Source organism: Triticum aestivum, chromosome 2D (genome assembly GCF_018294505.1).
Source record: "Triticum aestivum cultivar Chinese Spring chromosome 2D, IWGSC CS RefSeq v2.1, whole genome shotgun sequence".
In the NCBI taxonomy this organism is placed as follows: Eukaryota; Viridiplantae; Streptophyta; class Magnoliopsida; order Poales; family Poaceae; genus Triticum; species Triticum aestivum.
In genome coordinates, this window is record NC_057799.1 from 424,283,023 (window position 1) to 424,301,418 (window position 18,396).

Sequence of the window (18,396 nt, forward strand, 5' to 3'; positions counted from 1 at the left end):
ATGAAAGCTTTTAAATTTCAATGAATTATGAGTACAGATATTACTTCTGTGTCACATGACCTGTATTAAACTAATTGTTAATAAAAATAAAACCTGGAATATATATTTGTAGAGGGTGAATTTGAAATTGTAGAGGGCTAATAATTTATCATGGTATTTTAAAATTTCAGGCACGTAACACTGGTCTAGAAAGACAACGTATATGGACTACAATTTTTGAATTTTTTATTATTGTGAACCTCCTTCGAATCATAACATACAATGCATTACATATGTATGATCATTATCCTTGAATTGGATTATTATACTCTAACTTTAGATAAAGAAAGAAACTAAAGAAGAATATTTACTAATGCCACTAAACAAACCATAGCGACTACCTAGTTTAAAACAAATAAATTAATGGAAACGTAAGGAAAGTCATGTCCATGGCAAGGGATAGATTTCAAATTCCCTTTCCCTTCTTTTAATCCTCGAAGATATGAAACAATATTTTATTAAGACTAAGTGAACGTTGGTATGGACCAGCCCATAATATAAACGAGAGTAAGAATATTAACAATGTTCACGGGAAATCTTATCCATGTCTTACTGGTGAAAATAAGAACTTTGCGAGCATGACAGAAGTTAAGGGCAATATGAAGACGAGGCCGCCTTTGACTGTTTGGAGGAAAGAAAAGGGTGGTGTCAGGAAATGGAATTCAAAATCGTACATAATCTATTCAGATGGGCTCCATTCCATAGAAAACTTAGGATAAACTTAAATCTCATTTTGTTTTCAATTGAGAAGCATTTGTGTATTTGTGCTCTATCTCTCTTATGAAATACTCCAATTGTTATGCACCATCCAAAGTGTTTACGGTGGTTCGAACTTGCGGCATGTTCCTCGTCTTCAGATCCTCCCCATTGTTTTGGGATTGTTTGGACATAGGCCAGGGTGAAATCCATGCTTGGCTTGCTGATGTTGATAGCGGCAGCACCTGTGGGTGTCATACCTCTCTTGGAGGCGCTTCCAGGACCTTTCTCTATGCCCCTCTTTGAGCATTGGGGGAAACCCAGGTCCTGTTCCTTGGATCAGATGGCGGCGACGTCAACGTCACGGCGCTGTTCCACTTCATGAAGGTGTCGCCTTGTTTGCTCGTGGGCGTACCCGATGATGGTTTTTTAGACATTGGACATCTTTTTGGTTCGAGCTGTTTCTCTTGCCCGTGGTAGTTTAACACCATGTTGTATATTTTGTTTTGTGCTGAACATCTTGTGTCTCTCTGCTCTGGGCACCATGTTTACGTCGTCTTTGGTTATGCCATGTGATGTAACCCTCTCCTCCATGTTCTCATTCCAACTTCTTCTCTCAATGAAATGATACGCAAGCTTTAAGTATTTGGAAAGAAAATACGCGAAAAAGGCCTTTTACTTTAAAAAAAATATCATAATGCCCGCAAACATCATTACCGTAATACACTAAATGAATTTCGAGTTTGCTAACCACATATCCCATGCGGTTACCGTAGTGGTATAGTTGGTACAATTTTGCTGTATTATTTTAGAAATGATACAATTCTTGTGTGTTTGGAGAAACCACAGAGAATGCAGCCTTTAACCACTCCAGTGTATTAAAAATATAAAAAGATGTTGTTGTATGGTTAGGAGAATATTCTCAGCCCACCAGAGTTCAAGTTATAGACTTGACATTGATGCTTGCATTTTTCTAGATTTATTACTCCGGACGTTTCAGCTATGCATGTTCAATGGGAGGAGACGTTTCCGTGTGTTACGAATGCGTCTGTGGTGATTTTACCAATCTCAAGATGATGTGTCGGGTCAATCTCTCGAAAATGCTCATAGATGTAGGGTGTGCTTACGTGCATTCATAGGTGTGAGTGTATGCTTCTGTATTGTGTTAAAAATAAATCTTGATGAACCAACCTGTGGTTGGATGGTTAGAGGGACTGTGGTATCCCCAGCCCATCAGGGTTCAAGTCATGTTGCTCGCATTTATTTTTGGATTTATTTCAGGATTTCCGGCGATGCGCATTCAGTGGGAGGAGACGTTCCCGTCGACGACGAGGTGCATACGGTGACTTCCTAAATTTCAAGACGATATGCCGGCTCAGTCTTTCGGAGGTGCTCATAGAGGCAGGGTGTGCGTATGTGTTCATAGGAGTGAGTGTATGCGCATGTATATGAGCGATTGCGTCTGTACTGTGTTGAAAAAAATCTTTTTTTTGAATGTTGGTAGTTGATCTACCAAATTCATTGATCAGGGAGAAAGAGTAACAGGAGCGCCGAAAAAGGCAAAGACATCAAAGAAACGATGCCATTAAAAGGAAAAAAGATGCACAAAAGGGTCCTCAACCCGGGTCAAAAGGAATTCCAGCTCCTGCCATGTTCCACATAGTGATTTCGTCCTTCAGTCATTGCACGAAGGTGCGCATGTCCATCCGTAAGTCCTGGAAAATCCGTCGGTTGCGCTCACGCCATATCTCCCAGGAGACTAGATGCATCAAAGAAAGAACTCCTTTCCTCTTATCAGATGCAGCTTTACTCCAGCAAGATGTCATCCATTCCTTGATGTTGGTAGTGGCCACCCAGCTACCAGTCTGCATGGAAGGCAGACTTGCAAGCCCAGCCAGTGTATCCCAAGCGCCGCGCGATCAAGGGCACTCAACAAGCAAGTGGTATGCTGTCTCAAGGCTGCGTTCACAAAGCGGGCAAAAGTAGTTATTATCCCATCCACGCCTTTGGAGCAGGTCAGCCGTAGGTATGCGTCCAAGGGTTGTCGTCCACAGAAAGAAACGACAGTTGCCCGGCGCCCAGCCGGCCCATAGAAGATTGGTCGCCTCCGGTGGAACCGAGCCCAAGAACTGGATATGGTATGCCGACCTAGCAGTGTATGTTTGATCAGCTGTGAACCTCCATACAATCTGATCAGGCGCGTTTCCGGTCAGTTGAACTGAGTCGAGGAGGGAGGCAAGCCGGGTCAGCTCATCTACCATCCCGTCCGTGAGCCCGTGCGCGAGGTCCTTCAGCCAGCCCTCATTATGCATGGAGTCCCTAACTGAGCGGTTTTTCCTAATGGCAATCTCATATAGGCTTGGGGCGATGACCTTGGGACATTGACCCTGCAGCCAACGGTCATGCCAGAAGCGGGCAAGCCGACCGTCGCTAACCGTGATAGTAGTGGCCATAGAGAATAGAGCCCGGTCCTGTTTGTCACAAGGCAGGTCCAGCCCGACCCAAGGTCGCGGCGGCTGCTGCCATGACATCCAGAGCCAGCGCAAACGCAGCGCTCGACCAAAATTTTCAAGATCGAAGACCCCCCAGGGCGCCAAAGTGCTTCGGCCGCGTCAACAACTGCCAGCTCACTCTGCACTTCCCTCCATTGCACTCTGGCTTCCCGCTCCAAAGCCAAGCCCGACAGAGCTGGACGACGCGTTTCCGGATCCATGTCGGCAGCTTGTGCTTGTTGAAAAAAAATCTTGAAACGTTCAAAATGGTGTCCTGGGCCCGGCGCTCCAGCGCCCCAACAAAAAAGGCGCTCGGGATTCCAGGGAATCTTTGCATTCCCAGGCCCCGGCCGGTAGCGGCGGGCCCGCGCATCAGTAACCGCTGCCCACTTGGGCATCTCGCGGCGCAAAGCCGGTCACGTGGGCCCAGCCCTTAGCAAGGGCAGCACACGCCCCTGGACCCGCCCGCCTCACGATCTTTCTCACCCCACCCTTCCCTTTCCCCCTCCCTGTACATAAAGCAGCCGTCGCGTCGAGGCTCTCCTCCTCAGCACCAGCAGTATTCCATTCCATTCTCCATCCTCAGATCAGCGCAGCGGAGAATCGAACCAATCTAGGTTTGGCGAGAGCCGAGCCGAGGAGGATGGTGAAGGCCATGGCGGGGTGCCCGGCGAAGATGGGGTTCCGGATGCCCGCCGAGTGGGAGCCGCACGAGCAGTGCTGGATGGGCTGGCCGGTACGTACGCATCATCTTCCTCCCTCGCCCCCTCTCGCCTCGCCCGTCGTGCCGTTCTTCGTTTTCATCCGACTTTTTCCGCTCGCTCGTCACGCGAGATTCCGATCGAATTCGTTTAAATCGTAGCGGTTCTGGTTATAGAAATGCTTGGTTGTCTGGCCCTCGCAGCCGCAGCCGCGGCCGCTCGTTGGCCCGGCGAGGTCTGTCCGGCATGGCGGCGGCTTATCTCGCGCTTGCGCGTAGCTTCTGCTGTTCATCCCTGAGACGGTGCCGTCTCTCCCCATGCACATGTTTGCGCACCTACCGTGATTTGTCCCCGCGCGACGTTGTTGAATTGAACAAGCAAAGAACAAAGAAATACTAGTACCTGACAAACAAATATGCCTGCCCACTTATTACTAGCACCTGTTTGTCGTTTTTTTAGATGACCTGTTTGTCATATTAGTTGCTGACATGTGGGTCCCGTGTCACAATGTGAGCGAACCAAAGAGTGGTCCGGTTTATATTTGAACCAATTACGTGTCGTGCGCTTGGCAGCAGCCTTGAGGAGCAGTTGCCAAAGTTGAATTATTGGATCCCCTGTCAAGATTCCTTCCTTCTCCAGTGGAATCTTGGGACCGGGTCAGTGCTCTACCGGTATACTATGTTTTATTTGCACTCAACCACCAACCCCAAGCGCATGTGCATCCATTCTCATTCGGTGGTCAGATAAACTATTCCAACGAAACATGTTCTCCTTTAGAATAGAATAGACAGTGGCGAGGTATATATATTTGTTTCTGAAGTGGTTTTACCCCACATGAAAGTGCTCTATTACCTACCGAAAATAACAAAAGATATATGAATGCATAGCACTAGAGACTAGACATGACCACAATTCCTCTTCTCCCCCTTGTTGTCTACGACTTTCTGCCGCGCAATTCTACAGCTGTGTATGTGCCACTGTTCGAGCCATGTAGCACAGGACCTAAAAGAACGTTATCTCGATATCTAATTGACTAATTCCATGATGTGCCTAATATCTGTGTAATTTCAGTATGTTGATGTAACTTTTCCTTTCATTCTCATTCTATGTTGCCGATTTGCTATTACTCCCTCCCTGAAAGCCGTCCTCTTAGACATACATAAAGTCACATTTTCATTATTTTATTGTCATTATCTTAAAAAAATATCTGGATTACAAACCTTCAGAACCATGTGTGAAATTTTGACTTTAAAAGTATTTCCGCAATATGTAATTTTTGTAGGGTTTTAAAAGCATGCAGCGGCTGAAATTAGTGGCCAGGTCGTCTGAATGACAAGTTGCGACTGAATAATGATATTTGTTTGAAGTATTCTCATTGTTGTCATTGAGTATTGTCACTGCTGATGACGTTTCATTCATTTTAAGCATAGTAGATCATCGTGTTAATTCTTTGAAAGAACTTTTGAGTTTCCTTTTATTATTGTGTATCCTCTTCAGCATATGCCCTGAACAATTTGAAGTGCATCATCATAATAAACAAGCCACTTCTTTGAATCTTAGGAGCGTCCAGACAACTGGCGGGAGCATGCTGAACCAGCTCGAAAAACATTTGAGAGAACTGCAATGGCCATTTCAAAGTTTGAGCCTGTCACCATTTGTGCAAGTGCCAAACAGGTGATACGCTTCACATGAACTATGCTGAAAACTGCTGCATGATCATGTGCAACACAATGGTATTCAGTTTCGCATTTTTTCCCTCTGGCAGTATCCTCGTGTCCACGAGCTGATGGAACACCAACCGAACATCAGGGTGGTCGAGATGAGCATGAATGATTCCTGGTTTCGTGACACCGGTCCCACTGTGCGTTAACTTGATTTTTCTTATATCCCTTTTTACCATCCTGATTTCATGGCTAACAGTATCCTCGTTTTTAGTTTATTACCCGTGAAGGCGGATCAGATATAGGACTTGCAGAGCAAACAATAGCGGGGATTGACTGGGAATTTAACGCATGGGGAGGTATGTTGTTTTATATTAAAGTATGTATACTTTTTTCAGTGCTTTCTCAGTGGCTATTTTTGTTCGTCTAGTTTAACTCTTTCTTTGATAATTATTTGTGTTCATGCAAAAGCGCAGTTACCAATTCATGACAATATCTTAGTAGGAAGTAGCAACTTGCGAACGTTTGCATATCTTTTACAAAAGCTATAGATGACCTGCTTTGCACCAGCAAAGCACAGAAGCACTAGTATTTTTTGAGCAAGAATTTCGTTACTTCTCAAGCCAATGTCTAATCACCCTCTCCACACGATGATTTAGTAAGTTCTGCTCCTGTTGTCCTACAGGGCTCGGTGGTGGTTGCTTTGATGATTGGAGTCTTGACAGAAGCATTGCCAAGAAGGTAAAGAGTGAATTCCTACTTTAGAACTTACTGGTATCTTTTGTTTGTTTCTTTCTGTGCTTAAATTTCTTCCAAATTTTGGTACTATTTTTCAGATAGTTGAGATTGAGAGGATCCCTAGGTTTGCACACACAATGGTTCTTGAGGGTGGAAGCATTCATGTAGATGGAGAAGGTGCTTGATCTGTCATATCGCTGTTGATGGACAAATAGTTTCAGTCTGTCTGGTGTTTTGCTAACGATTCTGTCACATTTTGCAAAGGTACATGCATTACAACAGAAGAATGCTTGTTGAATCCTAACAGGAACCCTCACATGACTAAACTAGAGATAGAGAATGAGCTGAAGGATTTCCTTGGAGTCACAAAGATCATTTGGATACCTCTGGGGCTACACGGTAACAACAAAAAGTGCTTCATCAGTTAAAAGGTTTCTGTTCCTCACTTCTAGGACCATTTATTTTACTGTAAAGAACGTTGTAACGATTTTCTAGGTGATGAGGATACAAATGGCCATGTGGACAATCTATGCTGTTTCATCAAACCTGGTGTGATTCTCTTGTCGTGGACCGATGACGAGAACGACCCGCAGTACGAGATATCGGTGAAGGCACTATCAGCTCTCACTCAGGCAGTCGATGCGAAGGGGCGGCAGATAGAGGTGGTGAAGATCCACGTGCCAGGGCCTCTGTACATCACGAAGGAAGAGGGGGAAGGTGTTCTTGCAACGGTCAGTATTGCAGCTATGCTTCATGGGTCCTTTGTGACGCCGATTTCAACCACTTGTAACACGGGGCAGCGCGTGATTGTTTTCAGGGGCATGCTGTACCGAGGGTACCAGGCAAGAGATTGGCCGCCTCATACGTGAACTTCTACCCGGCGAACGGCGGGGTCATAGCGCCAGCCTTCGGCGATAAGAAGAGGGACGAGGAAGCGCGCGAGGTCCTCCAGAAGGTGTTTCCTGATCATGAGGTTAGTCTTGTCGCCTCAAAATTCAGGCATCCGTGTTGCTCTTGTGAGCTAAAGCAAGCAGTGACTGTTGGATGTAAAAGAAAAGGCAGTATGAGCGCTAGATTATCTGAAGGGGTCCCGTGAACTGTTGCGTGCAGGTTGTGATGGTGGAAGGCGCAAGGGAGATCGTGCTGGGAGGTGGGAACATACACTGCATCACGCAGCAGCAGCCGGTGCGCCCGTCATAGATGAGCGGCCAGAAAAGGCAGCCAAGCCCTGCATTGGGGTGATGATTCAACCATATTTGTTACGCCCGCAGCATATTGGTTGCACTTTGAAACAGCGTCGCGGGCCAATAGATGCATCTCATTTGGAGATTACTGAATAATATTGTAGGTGTGTTCTGACTGTATCTTTCCCATTTGCATTCGCATTCTGGAAATTTTTCTGCTTGCCCTATGGGATACCGGATGCAGGATCAACGGGCATCCTGTCTCTTATACTTGCACGCGCCATCCATTATAGCCAGCCATGGCCGCCACACAAGGGCGAGCGCTGCTGCTTGGTCAGTCTTGCAAAAATCGCTGCTGCAAGTGCCTGGGGTCAAGCCTGGCTCTGCTGTTGAAGCTTGCCCACGACTCTGCAAGCCACAGACGAGCAGCGCTGCAATGCCTGTCATTGCTAACGCAAGCATGTTGTAGCATAGCAGGTGGGTGCTACAAACTGTTGCAAGAGTAGACGAGCGGTGCTGCAAAGCCTGTCGGCAGCACTACAGGCTGCTGCAAGCAGGTCTTCTTTTCCCGGTGCCAAAGCGTGTGTGCAAGGAGATCCTCATTCACATCTAAGTTTAATCTAATTAATCCTACGATTTTAGGCGGAGATTCATGCAGGTTTTTCCCTATTTCTTTTTGATTAATAAAATGACAGATGTTAGATGAGACTTAGCAAATCCGTAGTTTCTAAACCCTGTCACGTTAAAAACAGTAACCACAGCTTATACCATGCAAGAACATGGGAGGGGAAAAAAGATGCAATGCCGTGCGGAGGTGGGTAGTTCAGGAAGCTGAAAGCGCTGCCAAATGCATTGAGGCCTCTCCTAGAAATAGTTTTCGCGAGATAAAAATGCAACAAAATAGGATCAGAAAAACTGAGATCAAAATTTCTGCATTTACATGGCAGACAAGACCAACCTAACATCTATGTAGTGATCACATCACACAGATTTTGGCGCAATCAGTTTGGGTAGAATAGTACACGACAAACAATTTCAAGGCATCACAAAGTCGCAACTTCTATCGTACTACTACTAATAACTAAAGTCAGAACAATTTGAACTGTACTTCGCTGGAAGTCTTTGACTGGCAGTTCCCATAGCACCAGAAGCATCAACCGTGCACCTTTTCTGACCACCTGCAATAAGATGATACTGCTGTCATTAAGAGAATACGCACATGATTGTTAAACAAGGACTGTTGGGAAAATGGAGGAATTTTGGTAGGCTAAATAATAAAACAGCCAGTACGACGTATCAATTGATTGACACCTGGTAGGCGTGTAACAGATTTAGTATATGATATGTTATCCAGCAGCATTTCTTACCTTTATCGGTAAGTAACAACCTTCAGTAGACTGCTGGTAACAGCTATGCTACAGATGTAGGGCCCACCTCTGCAATGTGACTCTTAAAACGAAAAATGGTGCACATTCCCCAGCCCACCCTCTTCCATGGGCCCTCTATCCATTATCAGAACATATGAAGTCATCAGATGGCTGTGCCTGTCAGAAACAGATGAAAGTTTAATTTGACAACAAAAAGTAAGAAGTGGCGAATCATAATTTAGTTACTCACATGACGTTATGTGGTGCTTGAAATCCCTTCAAGCTCACTTCTATCCCAACAGTTCAACTGCAATGCTTTGGTCTTGATTTGCTCAAATGCAAATTTTAATTTCTGCTTTTGTCCATATGTTACATCAGGCAAATTAGAATCCTGCAGCAAGAATTCACTTAAATTAAAACCATTGCCAGTCTGTCCGAAGTCTAAATACATTTAGGAACTGCAATGCAAAGCTACCCATGGTATCACAGAAACTATTATTAGAACAAGCCTATCTGAGCTACATTATTATTTTATGCTTTCACTCTCAAATTAACACATTATGAAACAAAAATGTTCTATTTGAAGGAAGCTCAAAGTATATCTATATGACTACCAAAGAAAGGGATCTGTTTCATCATTGCTCACCAGCTGATGCCTTATACAATGCAGGATGCCTTTGATAGCCGTTTTACTCAAAGAAAGATTTGGATGGAGCCTCCGATCATTGAATAAGAAGACCAGTATGGTTGTGACAACACAAACTCGTTGTGAAAGCTCCCTTGGGTAATCTAAACCGGAGACAGATGAAAATCTATGCTCATCTGCTGCGAAAGATTTAAGCATCTCCAATGTGCAGCAGAGAACCTTGTCATTCTGCTCAAAAATGATTATGCAGGGCTTTATGAAGTATTGAAATAATCTTGTCTTGTCAGATTGAAAGCCCACTTCATTTGTTTTTGACAAATCCTGCAGATGCATTATAACTGGGGGTGAAATTAATTCTCATCCACAACCAACAGTAGAGTGCAAAGAGAACACAAGGAGTTAATCAAGAAATGATGGTCAGAAGGAGAAGCATGTGAATGATGGCACACCGCATGCTAATCAAGTAATAAAGACAGTCATTAAATGCTCTTAGCATCAACCATATGGCCTGCGCTACCACCAGAAACACGGTCTATCAGTTAAGTGATATGTTCAAAATAGTAAATTATATTATGCCAAATATGTTTGTATGAGGTAACAGGGGTGTTCTAAACACCAAGACGTGCTCAATCTAACCACCATTTTGAATATCTTTAACATATACTCCCTCCATCCCATAATATAAGAGCGTTTTGACACTAGTGTAGTGTCAAAAACGCTCTTATATTATGGGACGGAGGGCGTATAAGGCAATACATTTCTGTTAGGCTGAAAATTAGCTGGAAAATAATACTGGGTGCAATAAGCTTAAAAATGTATCAAAACTTTGGAATACAAAAGGGTACTCACCAGAGCAGCGTCGACCAAGTAGCCAGCTATAAGCTTAATGAAATCTTCATTCATGAGCTTATTTGTTGCTGCATCGAGTGTAACAATAATTCTAAACAGACCATTCATGTTATGCAATGATGGTTTTCGTGCCTGCAGTAAAGCTAACATGAGTACAATGGTTGTTGTGAGAATACATAAAAGAAAACAGTTTCAAAAGCTCACAATCTCATTAGATAAATTATTCCACATCAATTCAAGGACCAGGGAGCCATCACCCATCTCAGATAAGTAAGTCAAAATTAAGTGATTCAAGGTCTTGAAAGTCTTCCAATTTGAGACCTTTTCGGCATCCTCCAGAGTACAGGACATACCTAAATTAACAAATTCAAAGGCAAGTGTCAGGAAAAAGTAAAAATTAATTAAAGTGCTCACATAACTATTCAAAAAGTAAACCTTAGCGAGGGCATAAAACATAGTCGGTCACAATGGTACATACACTCCTTGAGACAAAAAAAAATCAACGAAACTTCCTCTACCACCGTCTCGCCCCCTCCTACCCTCAATGTACACCGCATCCCCCACCCGCCAATCCCTCCTACAGGCAGCCGCCTCATCTAAACCCCTTCTCAGTCTCTCTTCATCTGCCACCCTCACCTCTCACAGCAAGGCAGAGGTAGCACACAAACATAATGTGACAGCAGGTAGGTCCAGAGAGTATTTGAAACAGCGAGGGGCCCGAGAGGTGGCTCTGCAGATAGTGATCCACTCATAACCCCAGGCTTTGAAACTCACCAGAATGAGCAATGAAGACGTTGCCTGCCACCATCTAAATATGCTGCATTATCATTGTGAGGTTGTTGCATTTTTCTCGGTACCATGAGGGTTGAAATGCAAAATCCAAATTGTATTTTATCAGACTGCATTTCTATGTTTCAAGGATCATCGTGATACATCTTTTAAGTTTAAAGGAATATCTGCAATATTTCAGAAGTTTTTTCCATTGTTTCTGCTAAGAACCTGCCATTTTGTATTATGAAGTCTTGTCACCAACAATGACTATCATATTGTAGTCACTCCATAAAACATAAGAAAATTCAACCACATAATCAACTTAATAAGAGCAAACTTTGCACTCCACTGGTACACATAAGTACATGCGAAAAAAGTATGTTGAAGTACTCACCACAATTAACATTAAATCGTGCCATTAATAATGACAAGAAACTGAGTTGCTCTGTTATCTGTAGATTCCCAGCCTTGTATGTTGATTGTAGAACTTCAATAATCCTAATTAACATGAGGGACTCCAGCTTATCACCTGCATTATATAATTATATATTATCCACAAACCTCAATGGGGAAGAATATAACTATATGGTTGTGGAATAAAGTGGTATTGTTGCATGAAAAAAACTTACTTAAGCAACAACAGGCCAATGGCTCGATTGTGTCAGGGAGCAGACTGGAGAAGTAATAAAGGCATGAAATGACAAGTTCTTGGCAATCATGTGGAAGGCTAACAAAAGGCCCAACCTCTACCGTTCCAGATGATGCTGTTAGCAAAATGACATTAGCTGAAGATTAAAACAGAGGATAAAGATCTCTTGAAAAGTGGATTACTTACATTTAGTACCAAATAACTGTATGAAGGGGCGCAGGTTTCCAAACTCAGTTGTAGGGAAATACTGTCCGATTTTTAGGAGAAGCTCCAAAACAACCTACGATAGTTCATATCATCATAAATACATAATTTATTGAGAAGGTTAACCGCAGATGTTCAACCTGGTTATAATGACTGTTGACGAATAGTTTAACAGCTCTATACTGGACAAACAAACTAAACATACCTTTGTAACTGAGGGAGCTTTATCAATTGATTGTAGTAATATTCTAGGAAGCTCGCTTATCCAAGCGCTACGATATTCCGATAAGCCTAAATCAATTTCAGTAAACCATATCCCTGATTTCTCCTAAGCAAGGATAAAAGAAAGATGTTAGGAAACACATCATACATACTCTGATGTTGTTTTTAGCTAAACATACAGAATGATTAAGTGCGGGGAAGTATCTAGTATTGGTCACGCCAAAAATTGACATGAAAAGATCACTAGAAAGAAACTCAAAACATATCTGCAGAAAAATGACTTGCAGGCTACCGACACACGATTTTTCAAATGATCAACTCTCAACATGATTGGCTGGTGTTAGGACTTAGGACGGAAAGGAGAAGTTTGTGGTGAGAGCTGAGTTTTGCCATGTTATTTTTCTTTCCGATTGATCATTTGTCAGAATTTATCTATTTCCGTTTCTCTACTTAGTGATGTGTTTGAACTCGCAATTATATGTTTTATAGAGTACAATATCATGCAGCAATTTAACCTTTTTAATCCATGCAGCAATTTTGTAATCCATATCAGAATTATGTACATGCTAGGCGAGCTATTTTTCTAGATAATTAAATATATTACATCACAAAACATACAGAAGCAATTTAAGTTCCAATAAAGAAACCTACAGGAAGTAGCATTTCTCGCACTGCATCCAAATATGGCAACATTAGCTTGCAATCCACCTTGGAATCTCTAAATGCATCTGTAAATGCCTGCAGTTCAATATACTCTTATTTTGATGAAGTTCCTAAATAACCAACATATTGACAGATCAGTAAACTGAAATTAGCCATACCTCCAACAAATATCCTTTTGAGTCATCTGCACAACTGGCTATAAGACCCGGTATACAAGTTATAAGTGGACTCAAATGCGTTTCCATGAGATCCTTGTTGCGAAGTACTTTTGACTGATAAATTAAAAGAGATCACCAATCAGAAAAATATAATAATGAAATGGCAGAGGAAAAATCAGAAGGCGTCTAAGATTTATGGGCAACAATACACATCAGTTGTTGAAACTGTTCAAACCACAGACAACCTTTGCAAATAAAGAAGATACAAACTGGCATAACTCCTCAGCTGGAAACATTGTATCGTCCACACATGTGCTCAAGCACAAAAAGAGTTCAGCAATTTTCAGATTGAAGACGAAAAATCTGTCATCTCCCTGCCATGAGAAACACAACTTAGTAAGAACCAAGATAAGTTGTGATCAAAATGTTTGTTACAGCAAAAACCTTCTGAAGAAAGCAGGATTAAATATGTCTTATGTTAACACAAGAACTCCGACATTCTTAAACATCACAAGTCAACACTTAAGTACAAAAGCATATCATTACCAACAAATTAAACACCAAGTGTTCTGTATACATTAACGCAATAGAAATACACGAACATTCTATCCACTAATCCACAAATAGGACCATCAACTTTATGTGCCATTCGGAACAAAGGAAAAACATAAGAATTTTGGAGGATTGAATTCCCATAGAAATGTTTCCTAACAGGGCGTCAGAAGAAAGGAATGACTCGTAAGGAGACCATCCCATAAATTTTGGGTAAGGTGTCTCAATTTCATGTGCTTCCCCTGTCTGACATCCAAACAGCAACCTTTTTCTTGCTTCAAACAAAAGAACAGCAACTTTTAAGTCTTCCTAGGTTTCAGCATTTTGAAGGACAGGCCTGACGCAGTGGTGAAGTACTCCCCACTTGCGCCAAGAGGTCCTGCGTCCGACGCAGCCTCTCTGCATTGCACTGTGCTCGACGCAGCCTCTCTGCATTGCACTGTGCTCGACGCAGCCTCTCTGCATTGCACTGTGCAGGGGTAAGGCTTGCCTCGTATAATCCTTCCCCAGAGCCCACCTGGTGTGGGAGCGCTTCTAGCACTAGGTCTGTCCTTTAGGTTTCAGCATTTCTCATCTTGTAGGAATCTGGAAAACATAACATCGGCCTCCTTTGGTTTGTAGGAATTTCATAGGAATTCTATAGGATAGGATTTTCAAAGGAAGAATTCCTTTGGAGCCCTTTGGTTTGTAGGAATGGATTGCTATTCCTATGTAGGATAGGAACCAATCCTTCACATTTCAAAGGAAAAAAAATAGCCTAGACTCAATGGAAAAATTCCTATCCTATGCATCAAATGACATCTTTTTCCCTGTAGGAATTAAAGATACATTTCATTTCACTTCCTATGATTTTCCTATTCCTATGATATTCCTATCCTATGAACCAAAGGAGGCCCCAAATTCCGGTGCTCTTCCAAGTCCTAAGGTCGCATGTTCTAACGAGACCATTAAGGAATCCTATAGGATTCCATTACCTCCTAGTCAACTTATGGTGGATTTATTCAGCAATTTGTTATGATCCCTCCAAAGCTACAAAATCAAAGCATACAATGTTTTGCTCTAATAGTTAGTAATTAGCAGGAACAACTTTATACCTTCTCATGAAACAAGCGTTTCACTCCCCATAATTTCTTTAGATATACCAACACAGAACTATTCAGCCAATCAGACCCAAACTGAGTTTTTGATCTACCAAATTCCATCTGAGATTTCTTTGCCTCGTGAATAAATGTTGTACATATTAGATGCAGACAATGAAGGGCTGATAATAACGCTTCACTTGACTGAGCATCATTAGCTGGCTTTGCACAGATTTCTGAAGCTGAAACCTCTATTGAATTAACGAGAATTCGGATGAGGTTCTGAAGTTTCATTAGTACATCAGATGTCGCAAATGCTCCTGCAATGCAGTGAGTGAATAAGACAATAATAATAAGGATAAAATTACAGAAGAGCATAACCAAAAGTAGCAAATAGTCAGGTAAGGTGTGTCATGTATATCTACAACAAGATAAGAAAATATGCTGCTATAGGGCTGTAATAGCTGTTTATGCTATCATCCATAAAAAGTTGCCATTTCTTACAGTTTTGCTCTTACTTCATATTCCAAATCCAACTAAACTACCCAAATCAAGTATTGTCAGTTAACTCTCCTGATTATACACTTTCAGATCTGCTGATCATAACGAAAACAGAAAGTGCCCCTTCTCAAAATCTATCCAATAATTAGTATTCGAAGCTCACTTATTTCGTGACCAGGTTAGCACTTAGCAGACAGTAGATCCCACTGAAAACAATGTTGAAGTGTTAAATATCTAGGGAGTTGAGTGCTCAATCGCCTAACTATTGGGGTTTCTCTGACCATGTTACTACTAAATTCACACTCAGTGTTATTTGTTCCTTAAAACTTTAAAATGTGGCGGCATGGTGGAGCTGCACAAATTTCATTGCAATTAAGGAAACAACAAAAAAGGATGGTGTTTACAATACTTACCACTTCCAGGGTTATCTTCGTCAAGAGTAGGTTTCCAAAGTTCTCCCATAGGGCGGTTCTGAACCTGTAGATCACGAGCAAAGATTTCGATCATTACAATATACGTGTTTCTACATTTCAGAACATGTGCAATTGCTATTTCACCAAGTTCGCCATCATAGTTCCAGGTGCAGGAAGAAAAATTCGAAGGAAGAAAAGATTCAGCTTGCTAACTGCACGAACCAGTCGATTTGATGCATCATCATTTTCCGTCACACGAGCAACCAAGGAAAGACAGTGGGCAAGCCCGGCAAGGATACTGTTAAGTTTACTCTTATCCTGCAGATGGATTCTGTCGTTGCTCAGTACAGCAACGAAGTTATTGAAAGCCTGTAAGAAGGAATGGTGCAAAAGAAATTATTAATTGGTAATGAATATGGCCAATTACACATCTAGCAGGAACGGCAATCAGTCTGAATGCACTTCTAACAAACTAGACTTCATTAGCACACAAGCAAGCATTCAACTTTCAACACATCAATACATGACTGAACTCCACTGACCTGTTCAGCATATCTGGGAAAAGAGGATGGGAAATTGAGGACCACGAGCTCCAAAAACCTGAAAGCCATTAACTGGATATCCATAGATAGGTGTGTCATTCCATTCAAAACATTTGCCATCAACAGAGATAGTGTACTGCGGGTAGACATTGCATTGTCCTGTAATAAACAGAAAAATATCACATGATCACATCTGAAGCCAAGAAAATAGGAGTAGATATAGAAAACTGGAGCAGGTCAAAAGAATAATAATAATAATATAAGATGCTAAAAATATGGCATATATGAGCTTATACTACTTAGAAGAGACTCCAGGGTCCGCGAAACAAAATAACACTAGACAATTGTGGGTTAAACCAGAATGAAGGAGTGTTTGGTGCTTCATTGTTTGGAGCACATTAAAAATTATCACCGATTATCAAGTTTTCAACAAATAGGGTTTTGAATTATATTTGCATATGCAGTCAATGAGCAGCTACATTATGGTCCACAAAGAAAGAAAAAAAAGGAAAGTTTAGTGCTTCATTGTTTGGAGCATCTCAAAGAATTATCACTGATCATCAAATTTGTAGAAATGGTGCTTCAATTTATATTTGCAGATGCAGTCAATATCAATAAGCAGGCTGGTACATTATGGTTCATGAAGAAAAAAATCATCACATGATCAAGACTCAGTTTGCACCCTGTACATATAGGGTGATGCAAAAGGGTAAACATAATATCTTCATTGCTAAAATAAATGTTTTCTGATCATCCCAGCAGCACATTAGGTCGCAGAGGGGAGGGGAGGGGGGTTGTACCTCCTTCAAGGATGGGAATACAAGAGACTGCAGTAAACTGTACAACGAGTCACGAACCACCTTGTCACTGTCACATATCCGTTCCTGCAGCTTCTCAATCATAGCAACCTTGTGCAGTTTAAGCTCCGCTGGATGCTTGGTGACAAGATCCTTTATTCCATTCATTGCAGCTACAACAACAATAAGAAGCATATTGCCAGTGAGCTGCAGTGCACACAGTGTATTGGGCGTCCCAATGCGCCGGTGTAGAGGGTAATGGGCAACTCACCTCGCCGCACTTTGGGATTGTAGTGCACCGTCTGCTGCAGGAGCTCCCGCAGCGTGAGCCCGCGCTTGTTCACCGCCATGCCCGCCCTCTCCGACGCCATGGTCTGCTCCGGCAGCACGATCACTGCACGCAGAAAAACACGAGAAAACGAACCCTAGTTAAGCGCCGCCAAACATAAGAACCAATTTACTACTAGAAGCGAAGCAATGTGGCTCGACTCACTTTTGGACTTGATTTCCGTGTTGGTGGCGTTCTTCGGCGGCGGGAGCTTGCGCCCTACCTTGTGTTTGTACTTCTGCGAACCACAAAAAGCTTAAACGGTTAGCATCGGCGGTGGCTCCGAGCGGAGACTGGGGGCTGGGGAGCGCTTCAGGGGACGGTCGCGGTGGTTACCTTGAAGTCGACGCCGCCGCGCTGCTTCGGCTTGGACTTGGCCTTGGGCTTCTTCGACGCCGAGGCGCCGCCCGTTGGTCGTCCCATGGCGCGGGTCGGTGGGATTGCTCGGGACCGGAGGCGGCTGGGGAAGAAGGAGGAGGCGGCGGCGGCGGCAGAGGCAGAAGATATGCGAATTGCGAAGAAGTGTTGTAGTCGACGGGGAAAGCGAGGACAAAGAAACGAGCCCCGGTATAAGGCCCAGTTGGCCAGTTGTGCCCCGCCAGTCAGGCCGGCCCTCTTAGGCCTTGTACAACGCGGAAGCCTGTGTACACCGGTGCTAGCTATGCTTCGTCACGGAATTTTCTTTGGTCCGCAACGCAGAGTGCTTCGTATGGGGTGCCAGCTGGGCTTTTTTTCCTTTTATTTTCTGCCGATGGAGGCACTGGATCAAAGCGTCCGTGACTGAAGGGAGCAGTTACTTCTGCTAAGCACCCACTGGCACCGGAAGCAAAATTTTGCTTCTACTTCCCTTCCTAAGCATCGGTGCATTCCAATCTCAGATAAAAAAACCGGGTTTTTTCTCAGGCATCTGTGTTAGCACCTGCCGTTGTACAGGGCCTTATGTGCAGGCCCGCTTCTTCTCTGCTTATTCCTAAAAGAAAAAAAAACTTCTTCTCTGCTTTGTTTCTTGGGGATTTTTTTTTTCTTGCGGGAAAAACTTTCGATCAATCATGGTAATACAACAAACACAAGAAATAATAAAAATTACATCAAGATCCATAGACCATCTAGCGACGACTACAAGCACTGAAGCGAGCCGAAGGCA

The 18,396-nt window shown here is 43.0% G+C and overlaps 2 protein-coding genes across 2 annotated transcripts; one reads left to right on the forward strand and one right to left on the reverse strand.

The window, feature by feature from the left end:
- Positions 1-3,665: 3,665 nt before the first annotated feature.
- LOC123053581 (agmatine deiminase) lies at positions 3,666-7,691 on the forward strand. The gene is made up of 10 exons (XM_044477053.1): positions 3,666-3,963; positions 5,489-5,602; positions 5,694-5,789; positions 5,864-5,948; positions 6,275-6,330; positions 6,426-6,504; positions 6,592-6,726; positions 6,823-7,058; positions 7,145-7,300; positions 7,438-7,691. Exons 1-10 carry the CDS (start codon positions 3,871-3,873, stop codon positions 7,525-7,527), a joined length of 1,140 nt encoding a protein of 379 aa, XP_044332988.1. The 5' UTR covers positions 3,666-3,870; the 3' UTR covers positions 7,528-7,691.
- A 705-nt stretch (positions 7,692-8,396) lies between these two features.
- On the reverse strand, positions 8,397-17,849 carry LOC123053580 (uncharacterized). Its single transcript, XM_044477052.1, has 21 exons — positions 17,589-17,849; positions 17,418-17,490; positions 17,196-17,318; positions 16,928-17,097; positions 16,128-16,286; positions 15,808-15,954; positions 15,586-15,649; positions 14,687-14,991; positions 13,286-13,414; positions 13,041-13,154; positions 12,871-12,957; positions 12,203-12,325; positions 11,980-12,073; positions 11,774-11,908; positions 11,539-11,673; positions 10,578-10,726; positions 10,374-10,505; positions 9,525-9,845; positions 9,129-9,269; positions 8,879-9,055; positions 8,397-8,689 (listed from the first exon to the last, which is right to left on the reverse strand). Exons 1-19 carry the CDS (start codon positions 17,673-17,675, stop codon positions 9,135-9,137), a joined length of 2,682 nt encoding a protein of 893 aa, XP_044332987.1. The 5' UTR covers positions 17,676-17,849; the 3' UTR covers positions 8,397-8,689; positions 8,879-9,055; positions 9,129-9,134.
- Positions 17,850-18,396: the final 547 nt, after the last annotated feature.

Coding starts and splice junctions, on each gene's coding strand:
- LOC123053581 (XM_044477053.1), top strand. CDS start 3,871: ATGGTGAAGGCCATGGCGGGGTGCCCGGCGAAGATGGGGTTCCGGATG. Junction 6,331..6,425: donor ACAGAAGCATTGCCAAGAAG/GTAAAGAGTGAA, acceptor ACTATTTTTCAG/ATAGTTGAGATTGAGAGGAT. Junction 6,727..6,822: donor GATACCTCTGGGGCTACACG/GTAACAACAAAA, acceptor ACGATTTTCTAG/GTGATGAGGATACAAATGGC.
- LOC123053580 (XM_044477052.1), bottom strand. CDS start 17,675: ATGGGACGACCAACGGGCGGCGCCTCGGCGTCGAAGAAGCCCAAGGCC. Junction 11,909..11,979: donor ACAGTTATTTGGTACTAAAT/GTAAGTAATCCA, acceptor TTTTGCTAACAG/CATCATCTGGAACGGTAGAG. Junction 9,846..10,373: donor ACTTGGTCGACGCTGCTCTG/GTGAGTACCCTT, acceptor ATGCATCTGCAG/GATTTGTCAAAAACAAATGA.